The sequence below is a fragment of the Carassius carassius genome, chromosome 42 (assembly GCF_963082965.1).
Source record: "Carassius carassius chromosome 42, fCarCar2.1, whole genome shotgun sequence".
NCBI classification, from domain to species: Eukaryota; Metazoa; Chordata; class Actinopteri; order Cypriniformes; family Cyprinidae; genus Carassius; species Carassius carassius.
The window spans coordinates 17,225,437-17,240,704 of record NC_081796.1 but is presented as its reverse complement, the minus strand read 5'-3'; the positions used below and the strand labels follow the sequence as shown (position 1 = coordinate 17,240,704).

Sequence of the window (15,268 nt, the reverse complement as noted above, 5' to 3'; positions counted from 1 at the left end):
TGTGAAATATTTAAAATATCATGCATGCGTACTGATTGATTGTTCAATTGTATTTAATGTATTAGTTCTAACAATTTTTTTTAAAAAATGGATAATTCCACAATAAATCTTGAATAATTAAATTCTTTGTGTTTTTTAATATATATATCACATTTTTATAGACTTATTTTTTTATTTTTTGAGAACTGTGAAAAAGCAAAGCAGCCAAAATGTAACCAAAACAGTAGAAATTAACATTTCATAATTTCAATTAATGCTCAAGCAATGTTCAGTTCGTAACACTGGCATGGAAACAAATCTGTTAAAGTGTTCTGTAAATTATTCTTAACTGATTATTGATTTTCAGTTGCACAGCACCATGTACAGTAAACCACCTAACAAGAGCTGATATTATACGCAGAAGTTAGAAATACCTCAGAATGCTTTAAAGGGGAGGGCTAATGCTATTTCATACATTCGGACACATTTACACTGCTTACAGTTGCATTCTCATGGTAAACATGGCCAAAGTTTCAAAAAAAGGAGTTGGATGCATGACGGAGTATTTCTTTCCCATATATACTCCTTCAGGGTTTGTGTAAGTTTCTGAAAGTTTTTTTTATTTTTTTTTTAGTATGGCCCTGTATGATGTCATAAAGGGCAGAATTCCTTTTATGGGCACTGGTTGTCTTTGTTCTCTGTATTTTGTTGACAAATGTTATATAAACATAAAATGTTAAGTCAAAGTTTTTTTTTCATGTTTAATGTCGATGTCACCGTTTGCATACGATTGCTACACAAAAGCTTTGCGTGCTCATCACTCTTTAGCTCCGCCCACAGCATTTCTCCAGGAGCCCGACTGTTTTTGGAGAGAATCGTAAAGCTGTATCTATCTTTTATAAGTCTGATAAAACTAGACTCTTCTGAGATATGAAGGATGCAATACCACTCCATAGGTACTCAAGATTAACATAAGATTTTTTTAATTTGTGGCCATTATGTATATATATTTTCCCCTTAATATCATGTACCGGGATGTTCAGTTTTATTTCTTTTTTTATGATTTTGACAAATTCTACAAATTCATTTCTATTTATAACATTATTCTATAAGTGTATAAAATTTGAAAAAAAAAACCTTTCAAATACTTTTAAATGAAGTACAACATGTGACACTGTTTGTCACTGCAACACCATGTCAGCTACCCGTATTTTCAAACTACCTCACAGTCCCTATGTGGCACCGCCCATAGCCTTCCACTCCTGTATATAAATTTGACCTCGCACTCCAATCCAGAGGTCTCGACCTTAAAGCAGCATCCTTCATCCTTGAGCTGAGCAGAGTGTCTTTGAGCCAGCGCCTGGAGCTCATCCCAGCCATTACTTTCTCCCTCTCTGACCCACACTTTCCCGCCTACCTCAGCCAGAACGTTGCCACCGCACCACTGCATGTCACGCAGCCCTTCTGCCTTGAGCAGATACATACATGCACAACGTGGTGCACACACCTTAAAGTGCCCCCTTCCTTCTTCATAGCAAAGGCAGTGCAGTCGTACCAGGAATGAAGTGGGTTCTGATGTGATAAAACGAAGGACCTCCTCCACACCATTGTCGATAGCGACAGGCCCATGAACCCTGCTGAGAGAAAACAACTTCGCGGGACCAAGTATTCGTACTGATTCGAGAATAAACTGGAAGTTGTGGTGCTCGCCAAGTTGTAAGTAGCTCTGGCATTCGGAGAGGGTCTCCTGGTGGAGCTGCATGAGAGAGCCCAAGCCCAGCTGCGCAGGATTGAACTCCAACACTGAAAGTAAGCGATGGCGAACTCCCGCGTCAAAAGCTTCAGAGTTAAAAGCAGGATTTGACAAGACAAACCGCACATGCTGAATGACCGTAGCAATGGGCGCATTTGAAAAGTCAACAGTGGTTCGTTTGGGCTGCACTACATCTAGGAGACGTGCTATTCGAACGCACACCTCCAAGTACTGTCTAGAAAGAAGAGTTGAGTCCTGGTCCGCAGAGGATGGAACCATGCTGCTCAGAGCTTTACGGATGACCCGCACAGAAACCCCCTGGAAGGAAGTGACCCGGTTTACCCTGCTGGGCATGCAGGAAAACAACCCCTCAACTGAAGAGGACAGCTGGAGGCCTTCCTGGAGGGGATGCAGGTCTCGTAGCACCTGAGCAAGGACTCTCACACTCTGCAGCAGACTCTCAGCGTCCCCGTCGGTCCAGCACTGCTCCATTTCCTGCAGCAGTGCGGCCTCCACTCTGCTGCTGGTGCTCAGCTGCTCGATCATACCTAGTATGCCTCCGCTAGGCTTCGCCTCCGGCTCCTCCAGAACCTCTGCCATGCAGTCCCACACCAGAAAGCTGAAGATGGCCCACACAGTGCGCTGATCTGTGCAGTCATCAGGACACAAGTGGTCCCAGCTGCGTAAGTGGTCCTCATCGTGCAGGTGGTCCCAGCTGTGCCGGTGACTGTGGATACCGCTGCGGAGAACAGTTTCGGCTTTTTGCAGCAACCTCAACAGCAGACATCCCCTCTCTGAGAGCTGGACCCCTACAGATGACAAGCAGATCCATTCATGATAGTTTCATATGGTTTGAAATACTGTACTATTTTATTGCTCATATAGTAAAAAGTAATATTGTTTTCTTTACAGCCTGAATAGATGTGAATGTAAAATCTTAACCACAATTTTTTTTTTTGTCAACTGTTCAAAAGTTTGGGTTGGTACCCAATTTTTTAATGTTCTTGAAAGATGCTTATACTCACCAAGGCTGCATTTAGTTGATCAAAAATACAGTTAAAACTGTAATGCTGTCAGATATTTAATTAAAAATAACTGTTTTATTAATTTAAAAATATAATTTATTCCTGTGACGACAAAGCTGTAATTTTAGCATTTATTACTCTTGTCTTCAGTGTCACATGATCTTCAGAAATCATTCTGATATGCTGATTTGGTGCTCAAGAAATATTTCTTATTATAAATGTTGAAAACAATTGAGCTGCTTAATATTTTTTTGGCATGACGGACACATTTTTCAGGTTTTTTGATAAAAAGAAAATTCAAAAGAACAGCATTTATTCAAAATAGAATTTTGCTGACGTTATAAATGTGTTAAATGTCTTAATTTAACGCATCTTTGATTAGAAGTATTAATTTCATTTTTTATTATACTGGCCCCATATTTTTGAACAGTAGTATATTTTTAAGGTAAAAAGTATATTTAGTTTTTATATTATTTAATGTATATAATTATATAATTAAATATTTTAATTAATATATTTCTGCATGTTGGTAAAAATATTTTTTTTATAATTTATATATATATATATATATATATATATATATATATATATATATCATAATAGGGGCACATTTTACATAAATTGATTTGAAGAAGAAAAAAAGTCATCGCTGAGCAATCACTAAGCCTTTCTAAGGATGAAGTAATCTTTATTTAATCCAGAGAAAGACTTAGTAAGACTTAGTTAGTCACAAAGTAAATAAAGGAAGCAGAAATGCAACAGTTCAGTTAAAGATGCACTCTCCTGAAAAATGGTTTACAACAACAACAAGAGAATAGTTATTTACTTAAATATTTGCTTTATATAACTTATTAAACAGAATCTGAGGTTAAGTCTGAGATGGATTGGGTGTCACTTACACCGAGGGCTGAGTTGTGTCACTCTGCTCAGGAGTCTGTCAGCGTCCTGTGTCTTCTCTATATACAGGGACACTAGGGCCTCCAGCTGGGCTGAGTCTTCAATGCCAACCCCTTCCAGAAGGTACTCTCTGACCGTCCGGCGCGGCAAACCCACTGCCACACCAACCTCACAGACATTAAACCTAATCTCATCCCCCACAGTCAAGCCCAGCTGAGTCATGACCTGCTGCAGGCCTCCTGATGGGAAATCAGACATGGACAACATCAGTTCAGAAAGCTTAGATCTTAGATGAATTCTGGAAACCAAAATTGATTTTTTTTAGCTTTGAGAACATTTACCAGCCATAAATATTTCTTCAGTCTCTCATAGTTTTCAACAAAATGAGTATAATGTTGAAATGTGAACTACCTGACAGATGTAAAGCTCCTCTCAAGTGACCTCTAGTTTCCTCCACTGCTATCGGAATGATGCTGCCTTCAGGATCTTTGTTAAGGTCTTCAGCCAAACTGTTTACTAAAAAATAAGAAGATTGCAAAGAAAATGTGATAACACGTGAATGAATTTCTGGCTGAAACAATATTAGAGGAGTTCCAACTGATGTTCATTACTTTTCTGTGCTAATATTGTTTGTGGAAACTGGATACACTACCATAAAGTTAATACCATAAATACAATATTTTTATTCAGCAAGGTGTTAATCAAAAGTAGCAGAAAAGGCATTTTCAAGTTACAAATGTTCAATTTCAAATTATTACTGAAATTATATTAAAAAAAAATGTGACCAATAGTGTACAGTATTACATGCATTTAGATTATAATATTGCATGCATCTCCACTCCAGATTCTGCCAGGAAAGTTGTACTGACTATTAAGTTCCTCAGCAAGTTGCTCGTCCTCATTCTGTAGCGCTGTGTAAAAGCCTGTGCATGCTTTTTCTCCTTTCTTAAGGCAGATGGACAGCAGAGTTTGTGCTTGCTGGGTTGGGACGAGTATTGCTTGGATTTTCTCCAGTTCCAGCTGAGTCAGGACGCCTCTGGAGAAGAGATCGTAGGAGACCGGCAGAACAGAACAGCCCAAGCGTGAGCACAGAACATTAAACTGGACCTGTAGCTGACGTTCTGCATCGAGACAAGACAATGGTGAGGAATGGGACACATTACATATATATATATATATATATATATATATATATATATATATATATATATATATATATATATATATATATATATATATATATATATATATATATATAAAGTAAAACTGAAAATCCTGTGTCCTACCTGTTGGACCTTGCTTAATGTCTGGGGGTTGGGAGTGATCTATTATGAGAGCGCAAAACATTTTAGTATTTAAGTTATGTTGCTGCATTTATGTTTTTAAGACACAATGCAACTTCAGTCATCGCATACCATCTTCTGAGGCCAACCAGGTTCGTAGACGCGGGTAATGTTTCTTGCATTTCCTCAGACACTCCATGAAACTAGAGGCACCACTTTCGTCCATTTGTGCATCAACAATCTCCAGAAGCTTTCGGACTTTGTTGGGCGGCGTTCGCTCAGCTTCGATTTCATACCGGTTTTCTCTAGAGAGCAGCCCTGCAGATATAACACTGTCTAGCAGAGGGCCCAGGTGATAGAGGGCATCCACTAGAAGCATCTGTGAAGACAGGAGCCGGGCCTTCACAGTTCGCTTCTCCTCTGCTCCTACAGGGAGAGTGGGGTAAGATGAGGCATTTTTCACGCAAATAACACTCAAAGATTTTTTTTACAAATGTTTCCTGTCAGTTTGAATTATCAGTTCTCCAGTGAATCAGGTTAGGTCTAAGTTTAGCCATATGGACCAAAATATGAGCCAAATTTACGTTTAATATAAGTATGATAGGTAGATAGATAGATAGATAGATAGATAGATAGATAGATAGATAGATAGATAGATAGATAGATAGATAGATAGACATAAGCTTACTTGAATTGTGGGGTCTCTCGGTTGAGGAAGCCATCACAATACTAACGTTACATGGGAATAATTCATACTCATCATCTTCAAACTATGGCACGTCCATTTAAATGTTTCACTTCTGATCTCACTCGATTCATTGTTTCATATCAGTTCACTTGATAGAAATCCTGACTGTAGAAGCTGGAATCGAGGTGGACAAAAGTCACTCGGCGGCACTTTATGTCAAAAATGATATACTTTACGCATCGGCTGAATGAAGTTTCTCATATGAAGCGTCTCGAGCAGTTCCTCAGTGTAGCACTTCCTGGAAGTGGTGAAAGCTTCAAGTCCGAGTCAACAAATGTTCATACTGACAATCAGATTTTAAAACCTCAACTCCCACGGTCATAAAAGATTCCGTTTGACTGGAGAGGCTGATTTTGAAATTAAATATGCAGTCTCAGGATCGAAACTGTGACTGAAATATTTGGGGCGTGACCGCTAATAAATAAAAAGCTAATAAATTAAAGCTATACATTTATAATGAAAACAAATATAAAAGCCAATGCAAAATATTAATAAATACTACAGAAGCCTTTACAGCTGTCGATTGGTCAGATCATGTGACACCAACAGGACGTCACCTGTACAGACTATTGAAGGTAGATGAGTTATTAATGAGGCCAGCAGGGGCGCTCAACCTGTGCTTCCTAATGTCCCAGTGTAATGATGGAGACTATACTGTACTGGTGGTTATTATGAGAGCAGTTCCCTACACTCTGTAAATCACTTTCAATTGAAACGCCAGGAAATGTGCAATAGAAATGTAAAGAGATCTTGATTGTATGCATCCATTTCCTCTTCCAGCTTAATACACCGAGGGCCACTTCAATGATCACTACTACCCTATGTAATATCGCCAAACGTTTTGGAAATGAGGGGATATGAGGAGAAGTAATTATTGAACAAAGTAACTGTGTGCACTCATAAAGTGTTCGGGAATAGAAGTGCAAAATGCCAGGTTAGGGGTCGTCACAGAAACCCTCCGTACACAGGGTGGGGCCCTTTGTGTCAAAAATGGAGGAGTGGAGGAGAGGCTGAATGGAGGATTAATCCCACACCAGTGCATCTCAATGCTCCGTCCCCGCCAAGAGCCAAGAGCTCATTCCCATGTGCCGGTCTTTATTTCATCCATTCAGGAGTCAATAGGTCTGCTACACCCCCACCCCTCCACTCACGCACACACTCCTGAACACTGAATAAACATTGCAGTCCATATAAATGAACATATGGAGACATAAGTGTGTTTACAATTCATTATAATAACTGATCAACTATTTTCAACAAATTAATACAATTCTTTATCACTCCTAAAAATGAGTGAGCACTTAGTAAAATGGTAACAGAATGTGAATTAATTCATGTTTATTGTTCCTCACTTTTCAAAACACAGAAAACGTATGAATTTCTTAACCTGCACCCACAATAACATCCCTCACCTCTTATAAAAAAAAACATTTGTGCAGGCTTAAATACACATTAATTAATTCATGCCTTCAAATTCTTTTGCACACTTGTTTAAAACAACGAGGAGCTCTTATAATGAGAGTGGGGGTTGATGCTGGCTGGTTCTTCTTTAACACATTTATATCTACCCCCACTTCACTTTCATCAAGAGCCACAACACCCTCTCACTTCCCAGTGAAGTATATTCACTCACATTTTCTCTTTCATCAGCACTTGACGCAATTAATATCCTCTTTGGCAAGAGTGACACATAGGAAACTCTGATGGATGGTTTGGTCACTCGTGTAAACTTGTCTGTCTGTCACACAAATGTGGACACACACACACTTTCCCTATAACTATATTATATTATGCACAACAGAATTAGCTTGACAAGAGCTTTGTAAAGTGCTCTGGTGGTGAGCATCACTATTACAATTGCACATACTTAGAGTGAAGGATTTCAACAAACCCATAAAACTTTGACATTTGCCTGACTTGTCGATATAAGCATATTTTATGGTAATGATAATGTGCAAATTATATAAACATTAATAAGATAAACATTTTATTCATTTATTTTATCTTCCCCTCTCACCTTTTTCTTTCTGTGTCAATGCTCTTGCCATTATTCCCATCATATGCATATGATGCATGAATGTAAATCCCCAGCAGAGGGCAGTTATAACTCTGTCGTGATTGAGGAAATCCACCTCTGTGTGTGTGAGTTATAAGGGGAATTTCTCTCATTTTTCCCATGCTCACACCTTGAAAATTTTCTTTTTTGTAAGTTGTTTTATTACTTTTAGCACTGTCTGTGTAGTTGGCATGATATAAGCATTCCTTTGATCTCAAACATCAGAGCATAAGGCTTGCAACGACCAAATCATGGGTTTGCATTGAGTGGATTGGATTAAAATTGTATGTCAAATGTAAATATACTTTGAGAAAGTTGACATGTCCTGTGTTGTGATATGCCATACTCCATCTACAACTATTTTAAACAGGATTTTCCTAAATCTTAGTTTGGAATTATTCAGATTGTTTAATGTTTTTGAAAGAAGACTCTTAAATTTACATAGGCTGTATTTATTTGATCAAAAATACAGTAAAATATTATTGTGAAATATTATTTCAATTTATAATTGTTTTCTGTAATAATATATTTTAAAAATTCATTTCTTCCTTTGATGACAAAGCTGAATTTTCAGCCATTACTTCAGTCTTCAGTGTAACATAATTCTTCAGAAAACATTCTAATATGCTGAAAAAAATAAATAATTATCAGTGTTTAAAATAGTTTTGGCTGCTTAATATTTTTATAGAAACAGTAATACATGTTTTCGGAATCTCTGATGAGTAGAAAGTTTTTTTTTAAACATTATAAATGTCTTTACTGTTCCGTTTGATACATTTATGGTGTCCTTGCTGCATAAAAGTAGTATTAGTTTCTTAAAATAATACTAATATTAATAAAAAGACTTTTAGCAGTACTGAAACTGACCATTGACCAATAGCAAGCAACAAACTGGCCTGAGGTCACATAAAATCTGTTACTAAGTAATGATATCTTAATAGAAATGAGTCTTGTAAACCATTTTAAGGCATGAACAAACAAATTGCCTTGATAAAGATGTTTGAATTACCTATATGATGTTTTTACCCCGAAGCATATGTCTTACAGTTTATGTGCTCATATCTGATTGTGTGTGTGAGAGTACATGGATTTGCGTGTGTGTCCAGGCAAGTGTCCGCCGCAGCTGTGCGGAGCTGTGATCTGAGGTCGGCTTTTGCTTGCTGTGAAAATATTATTGCAAGTGTTTATTATTACAGCACTGAGAGACAGTGGGAGTGTTGTGTGCCGTGCGGGCCATCGAACAGTGTGTGTAGACCAGAAGTGTGTGTGAGTTTTTTCTCACTCATTTCTCGCTCATTCCTTCTGTACCCACTGACCGGCCCCCAGCGAGGCACGGTGCATTGTGGGTAGTGGGGAGGCCTATTGGAGTTGATTAGTTCCGGCTGAGTCTCAGATAGAGTTCTGACAGGCCGGAGAAACGGGCTCACAGTGTGAACAGCCCCCTACTCATGCACCCCCTTGCCCTCTCCAGCAGACAATAGAAGCAGCATGACAAGAGCTATTTAAAACACTCCATACACTCCACTTTTCTGTCTGTCACATAAATGTGGACACACACACTTTCCCTATAACTATATCATATTATGCATTACAGAGTTAGCTTAACAAGAGCTTTGTAAAGTGCTCTGGAAGTGAGCATCACTATTAGAATTGCGCATACTTAGAGTGAAGGATTTCAACAAACCCATTACTCAAATGATTCAGCTTTGGCTTAGAACGCGCCCTGCACCGTTTACGGTACAGATACCTCAAGTCATGCAGCTTTTTGAGAAAAAGGTGTACTTTTACTTTTCTAAGTGATCAGAATTAAGATTTATGCCCTGTGAACGGGTGAAAAAAAAATCATAACATTGAATGTGGGACCCAAGTCAAAATTAAGGACAATAATATCATTTGGGGGTGGAGTCTTCTGACATTGTCCCACCCAACAACCCCCCAGAACATCCTAGCAACTAAAACACCCTTGTTACCACATAGAAATGTCCTAAAACCCTTCATTACATCCTATCAACTTTTGTGTTTTTTTATTAGAAAATTGTAAAATTACAAAAACATTTGTTTAACATACAATATTAAAGTAAATTGGGTTTTTGTCATTATTTTCCTCTGCAGTGTTCAACTACACTGTAAAAAAAAATGTGTGAGTTGTACATGAAACAAAAAATGTAATTCAATCTTTCTACTTTTTAATTCAATTTCATTTTGAATTCAATGTGTTACTTCCCATTTCTTTTGTGAAATGTACTATCCTTTTCTAAGTGAAATTTTTTCAGATAAACCCTACCCCAACTTTTCCCCCTTAGTAACCTTAAAGACCACCCTAGTAACCACCCATCCATGGCCTAGCAACCACTGAAAACAACCAGGCAAACACCCAGAAACAAGGTAAAAATATCATTTAAATAAATACATAATATAATATCCTATTGTGTAACATAACATATTAAAATATATTGTTTCTTTTTTTTTTTTTGGAAATTTTTCTCTGCAGTATCCATCTATGTGCCAGTTCTGTTCACTCAGGCCAGTAACCTCAGAGAACACCCTAGCAACAGCCTAGCAACCACCGAGCAGTTGTGAGGTGAGTCGCTCACACTTCCTTTAGAAAAACCTAGTTTACATTGTGAAATAGTCGAATTGTAAACAGAGCTTCATCAAATAGACCACTCAAACCTGCAGCTTCAAGTGCTCTCTGTGACACACCGACACTGGCTTCCTTGAGCACTTGATGCACAAACACACAGTTCAGGAGGGATACATGTAATCCTCAGAACTGTTTATACAGCCAGTTACTGCAAACCACTATATAGAGCAAACTCAACGCAAAACACTCTAAACCTTGTCTGAAAAATAACATCCCCTTACAAACAGCAACACGTCGCAACCGCACAATGTAGCTAACCAGCTTTAACCACATCGCTTAGTTCAACATCCCACCATGGTGCACTCCAGGGGCAAACTACATCAACACTTCCCTGCCCCATTTTTCCTCACATCTTTTATTTTATCTTACCTCTCTGTGCTCTCTTATTGGCCTCTCCGTGCATTCTTCTCTCTTTTCTCTCTCTCCACACATAATTGATTAAGGGCTGCTTCCATAAATCAATTTGGTATGGGCATCAGTCAGTAATGAATGGGGGAAGCCCCCCTCAGAGCATCCAGTATTAATCTAGCACAGCAGGTCCTTCCACTCAGAACTCTCTGTCTTTCTCTCCTTTTCTCCCTTTCTTTTTTCCTTTCTCAAACTCGCAGACACTCACATACACAAACTGGACACAACTGCCAAAAACATGCTCTATAAGCTCAGAGGGGAGCTGCTTCTCATCCTAGATGAAAGGGAAAGAGAGGGACGAGTGGAAAGGATGGGAAAATGAATGGACAGGCATGTGAAAGAGAGAACTTGTGGTCAAATCCAGTGATGGCAGAGCAGAAAAAGAGGTATGGCAGGAGAATATATATTCACACACATACTCGCATTCATTGATCCCTCACAACCAGTCTCTGAACAGTGTTCCAATGAAAACCAAATCTTTTTTCTTAAATATATAGCTTATGTTTTATAATGTTAGTGTTAGAGACTGTGAGTGATTTTACTTTATACTTTGCTACATGCATAAGAATAAAAAAATAAAAATAAAAAAATAATATATATATTTACTCACTACCATTCAAAAGTTCGGGGTCACTAAGATTGTATTGAAAACAAAGACATTTATAATCTTACAAAATATTTATATTTCAAATAAAAGCCTTTCTTTTGAAATCTCTTATTGAAAAATTTAGAAAAGATGTATTTTAGTTTCTACAAAAATATTAAGCTGCACAACTGTTTTCAGCATTGCTAATAATAAGAAATATTACTTAAGCATCAAATCCACATATTAGATTGATTTTTGAAGGATCGTGTGACACTAAAGAGTAATGAAAATACTTATTTAAAATTGTAAAAATATTGCTGTATATACTGTATTTTTGATCAAATAAATGCAACCTTGATGAGCAAGTTGTCTTTTAAAACTTATGAATGGTAGTTTATACAGTATTACCATTCAAAAGTTGGGGTCAGTAAGATTGATTAAATATTTTTGAAAGAAGTCTCTTATACAGAAGTGTATATATATATATTCACAGGTTTAAATTGTTTGAAAGTGTTATGGGAGATTCAGTGTCGCATTCCTTGCTGTTTTAAAACTATTAAAAAAGTATTGAACTATTGGAAACATATACTGTCGCATTTGTGATTAACCAGCTTTGCTATTTCTGTCCTGTTCAGTTAACTGTTACTTGTAATGTTGTTCACAGTAAACAAATTACTTCAGTTAATTTCCATTTTGATAAGATTAGACATGACTGTACTAATATTTGAAATGCACTAAAAATAATATTGCATAGTATTTAAAATTGGGATATAGTTCCTCCATCTTCTTTCAACTTTAGCACAGTTCTCCCTTCATCACATTTTTAGTTTTTTCTTCTCTGCTGTTTCTCACTTTGCGCTACTTCAGTTCTCCCTTCCTCCCCACACCTCCCGACCCTCTCAGCTGCAGAGTGTTCGTGCTAATGATAGCGTAAGCCATATAGCCTTTAAAAACAGTTTGTTTAATGAGCTCCGAAGAGGCGGGTCACAGCTGAAGCCAATTGCGAGCCCTTCCTGTCGGCATGGCTGCAGGCTCTGAGGTCACGAGGGGTCACGCCGGCCCCATCACACCAGTGGACTCCGGCCCAATGGCCTAATCTACAGACACATACTTAAACTCATGGGGACACATCTGGTTCTGATGCAGTTCCGCAGTCGGCTCTCAGGGTTTAGGGGAGAGAGGGAAAGGGTTGCATAACCGAAGGTGGCATGTGCTTATGGGGAATTCTTTGATCTTTCTCCTCTTTCTCACTCAGAGCAGGTGAGACCTGGATAAATCGATTTGGCAGCACTTTGAAGGCATTGCCAGTAAACACACGACTATTAATGATCATAACTAACAAGTTGCAGGCCTGGCTGATGCACATTCTCATGCTCGTTTAAGGCTCGTCTATTGCCATGTGTGCATGTTCTTTCATGGATGCCTGAAGCTAATACTTCACAGACCAAAGCACTATTTCTTACCCCCCTCACAGATCCGAAGATCAAACAGTAATGTACCTGCACACATGCGGGAAACATATGTGGGTTTGTAAAAGATCAGACATGCATATACATGCACAATTTGATTGATTTATGCGATTATGAATTTATTCACATGCATCGACATCAGGGCTGTGTGCTATTCAGAACTGAATTGAGAATGTGTTTTAAATTTCCATTCAAAATGTATATTCAGAGAAATGCATATAGCTGCAATAACGTGTAAACTTTCAGTTGTGGCTTGACCAGGCCTTGCCTGAATGTTTAAAGAATTTTGTGAAGAGTGTTTTGAGCATAAATGGATGATGGATTAATTTTAATTTTTTTATTATTATCTATTTATTAATGCATTTTCTGTGACTATTTTGTTGCGAGGAAAAATAAGTGCGTAAATTAAGCAGAAGTTATTTAAATGTTACAAAAAATATTTTGAAGCTGAAATGTATAATTTCAGTGTCCCTAGCGCAGTGAAATTGACTGTTTCCAAACAGGTATCCCCAAACATTTAAATCTGATGTCTGACAACATTAACAACGTCTCCCCATCTGATATTGGTCAGTGAAACTCAAACCATTGGTTGAGCCAGAGTTCCTGAGTTCCATAACCCTAACCATGATACTTAAAAAGAGTAGTATTTTAAAAATACCACGGAGTCACAGTTCTTACATTTGTAGGGAATTCAGCCTATAATAGCTTACTTATAACTTGATAAGATAAAGTATTTCAACAGAAAAACACTTTAGCTTTAAATGCAGCTGAGATTACTTTTCTTGGTCGCTGAAAGCATATTCAGCCAAAATATTTAATGAACAAACATGCAAGGGAATGTATGGAACTTTGGGAATGGCAGGCATTCCGATTGTAAAATGTAAAAAATGTAAAAAGACATTGGTCACATTAACCATTAACCATACTTGCCTTCTAAGGTGCTGCTAATGAAGGCAATGGTACACCTTTGCAGGAACTTACATGTCTTATTTTCTTATTGTTCGTGCTTCCATATGCTCCATACACCTGAGCCTATAAAACGGAGTGCGTTATGCCAGTAATTTCTGTTCTACTTTTCCACACACACACAAACAAGTACACACTTGGCGCTATAATTGGCTCCTATTTTCCTTTTTCCGACTCTGTAACCCCTACCCAAGCTCTAACCCCCACCCCAACCTTAACAGACCCATAAAAGCACATCTGGAAAGGCACTTTACTCCTTTCCCCCTCTCTCCAGCTCCCTCATGCAGCCAACAAGACGAATGCCACAGAAAGAGCCTCTCACTTGCAGCTACAAACACAGAAATAACACTGTCAGCCTAAGTAAGACATCTTAATGAGCCATCACCACAGAGAAACAGGCGGAGGGCAGCCTATGGGAAAAACCATACGCATACAGATAGTGTTAGCCACGATGACTGCACTTGATCTTCGTGAAGTACCATGGAGATCCACCCACTATATTAAAGGCCGTCTTGGCTAAATTCCTACTTTGAAGTCCAAATAAAGTGCCTTGATGGTATAGCTAAAGTCCCTTTGCTTATTTCTCTCTTCCTCCAGACTCTGGGACCCTGATATCCAAAGGAAATGCAAAATGTACTTTCATCAGAGAACATAACTTTGGACCACTTAGCAGCAGTCCAGTACTTTTGAAGCGAGATGCTTCTGACGGTGTCTGTTGTTCAAGAGTGACTTGACACAAGGAATGCGACAACTGAAACCCATGTCTTGCATACGTCTGTGTGTAGTGGTTTTTAAGCACTTACTCCAGCTGCAGTCCACTCTTTGTGAATCTCCACCACATTTTTGAATGGGTTTTGTTTCACAATCCTCTCCGGGGTACGGTTGCTTGTATACTTATTTATATCACATCTTTTCCTTCCCTTCGTCTCTCTATTAATGTGCTTGAACACAGAGCTCTGTGAACAGCCAGCCTCTTTTGCAATGACCTTTTGTGTCTTGCCCTCCTTGTGCAAGGTGTCAATGGTCGTCTTTTGGACAACTGTCAATTCAGCAGTCTTCCCCATGATTGTGTAGCCTACAAAACTAGACTGAGAGACCATTTAAAGGCTTTTCAGGTGTTTTGAGTTAATTAGCTGATTAGAGTGTGACACCAGGTGTCTTCAATATCGAACCTTTTCACAATATTCTAATTTTCGGAGATATTGAATTTGTGATTTACGTTAGTTGTCAGTTATAAACATCAAAATTAAAAGAAATTAACATTTGAAATATATCAGTCTGTGTGTAATGAATGAATATAATATACTTTTTGAAGTGAATTTTTTTTTAAAGCAGAATTTTCAGCATCATTACTCCATTCAACGGTGTCACATGATTCTTCAGAAATCATTCTAATATGCTAATTTGATGCTCAAGAACATTTCTTATTATTATTATCAATGTTTAAAAGGGTT

At 38.0% G+C, this 15,268-nt stretch overlaps 1 protein-coding gene across 1 annotated transcript; it reads right to left on the bottom strand.

Annotated features, from left to right (window-relative positions):
* Nucleotides 1-18: 18 nt before the first annotated feature.
* On the bottom strand, nt 19-6,179 carry LOC132124073 (uncharacterized). The gene is made up of 7 exons (XM_059534848.1): nt 5,626-6,179; nt 5,070-5,363; nt 4,941-4,979; nt 4,524-4,775; nt 4,066-4,170; nt 3,657-3,893; nt 19-2,541 (listed from the first exon to the last, which is right to left on the bottom strand). The coding sequence occupies exons 1-7, from the start codon at nt 5,657-5,659 to the stop codon at nt 1,193-1,195; spliced, it is 2,310 nt and encodes a 769-aa protein (XP_059390831.1). The 5' UTR covers nt 5,660-6,179; the 3' UTR covers nt 19-1,192.
* Nucleotides 6,180-15,268: the final 9,089 nt, after the last annotated feature.

Bases quoted from the DNA above. Each gene is read 5' to 3' on its own strand.
- LOC132124073 (XM_059534848.1), bottom strand. From the start codon at position 5,659: ATGGCTTCCTCAACCGAGAGACCCCACAATTCAA. The intron at 4,776-4,940 runs GTAGGACACAGG...GTCTCGATGCAG, and splicing joins CATTAAGCAAGGTCCAACAG to AACGTCAGCTACAGGTCCAG. The intron at 3,894-4,065 runs GTAGTTCACATT...ATTTCCCATCAG, and splicing joins AGGAGCTTTACATCTGTCAG to GAGGCCTGCAGCAGGTCATG.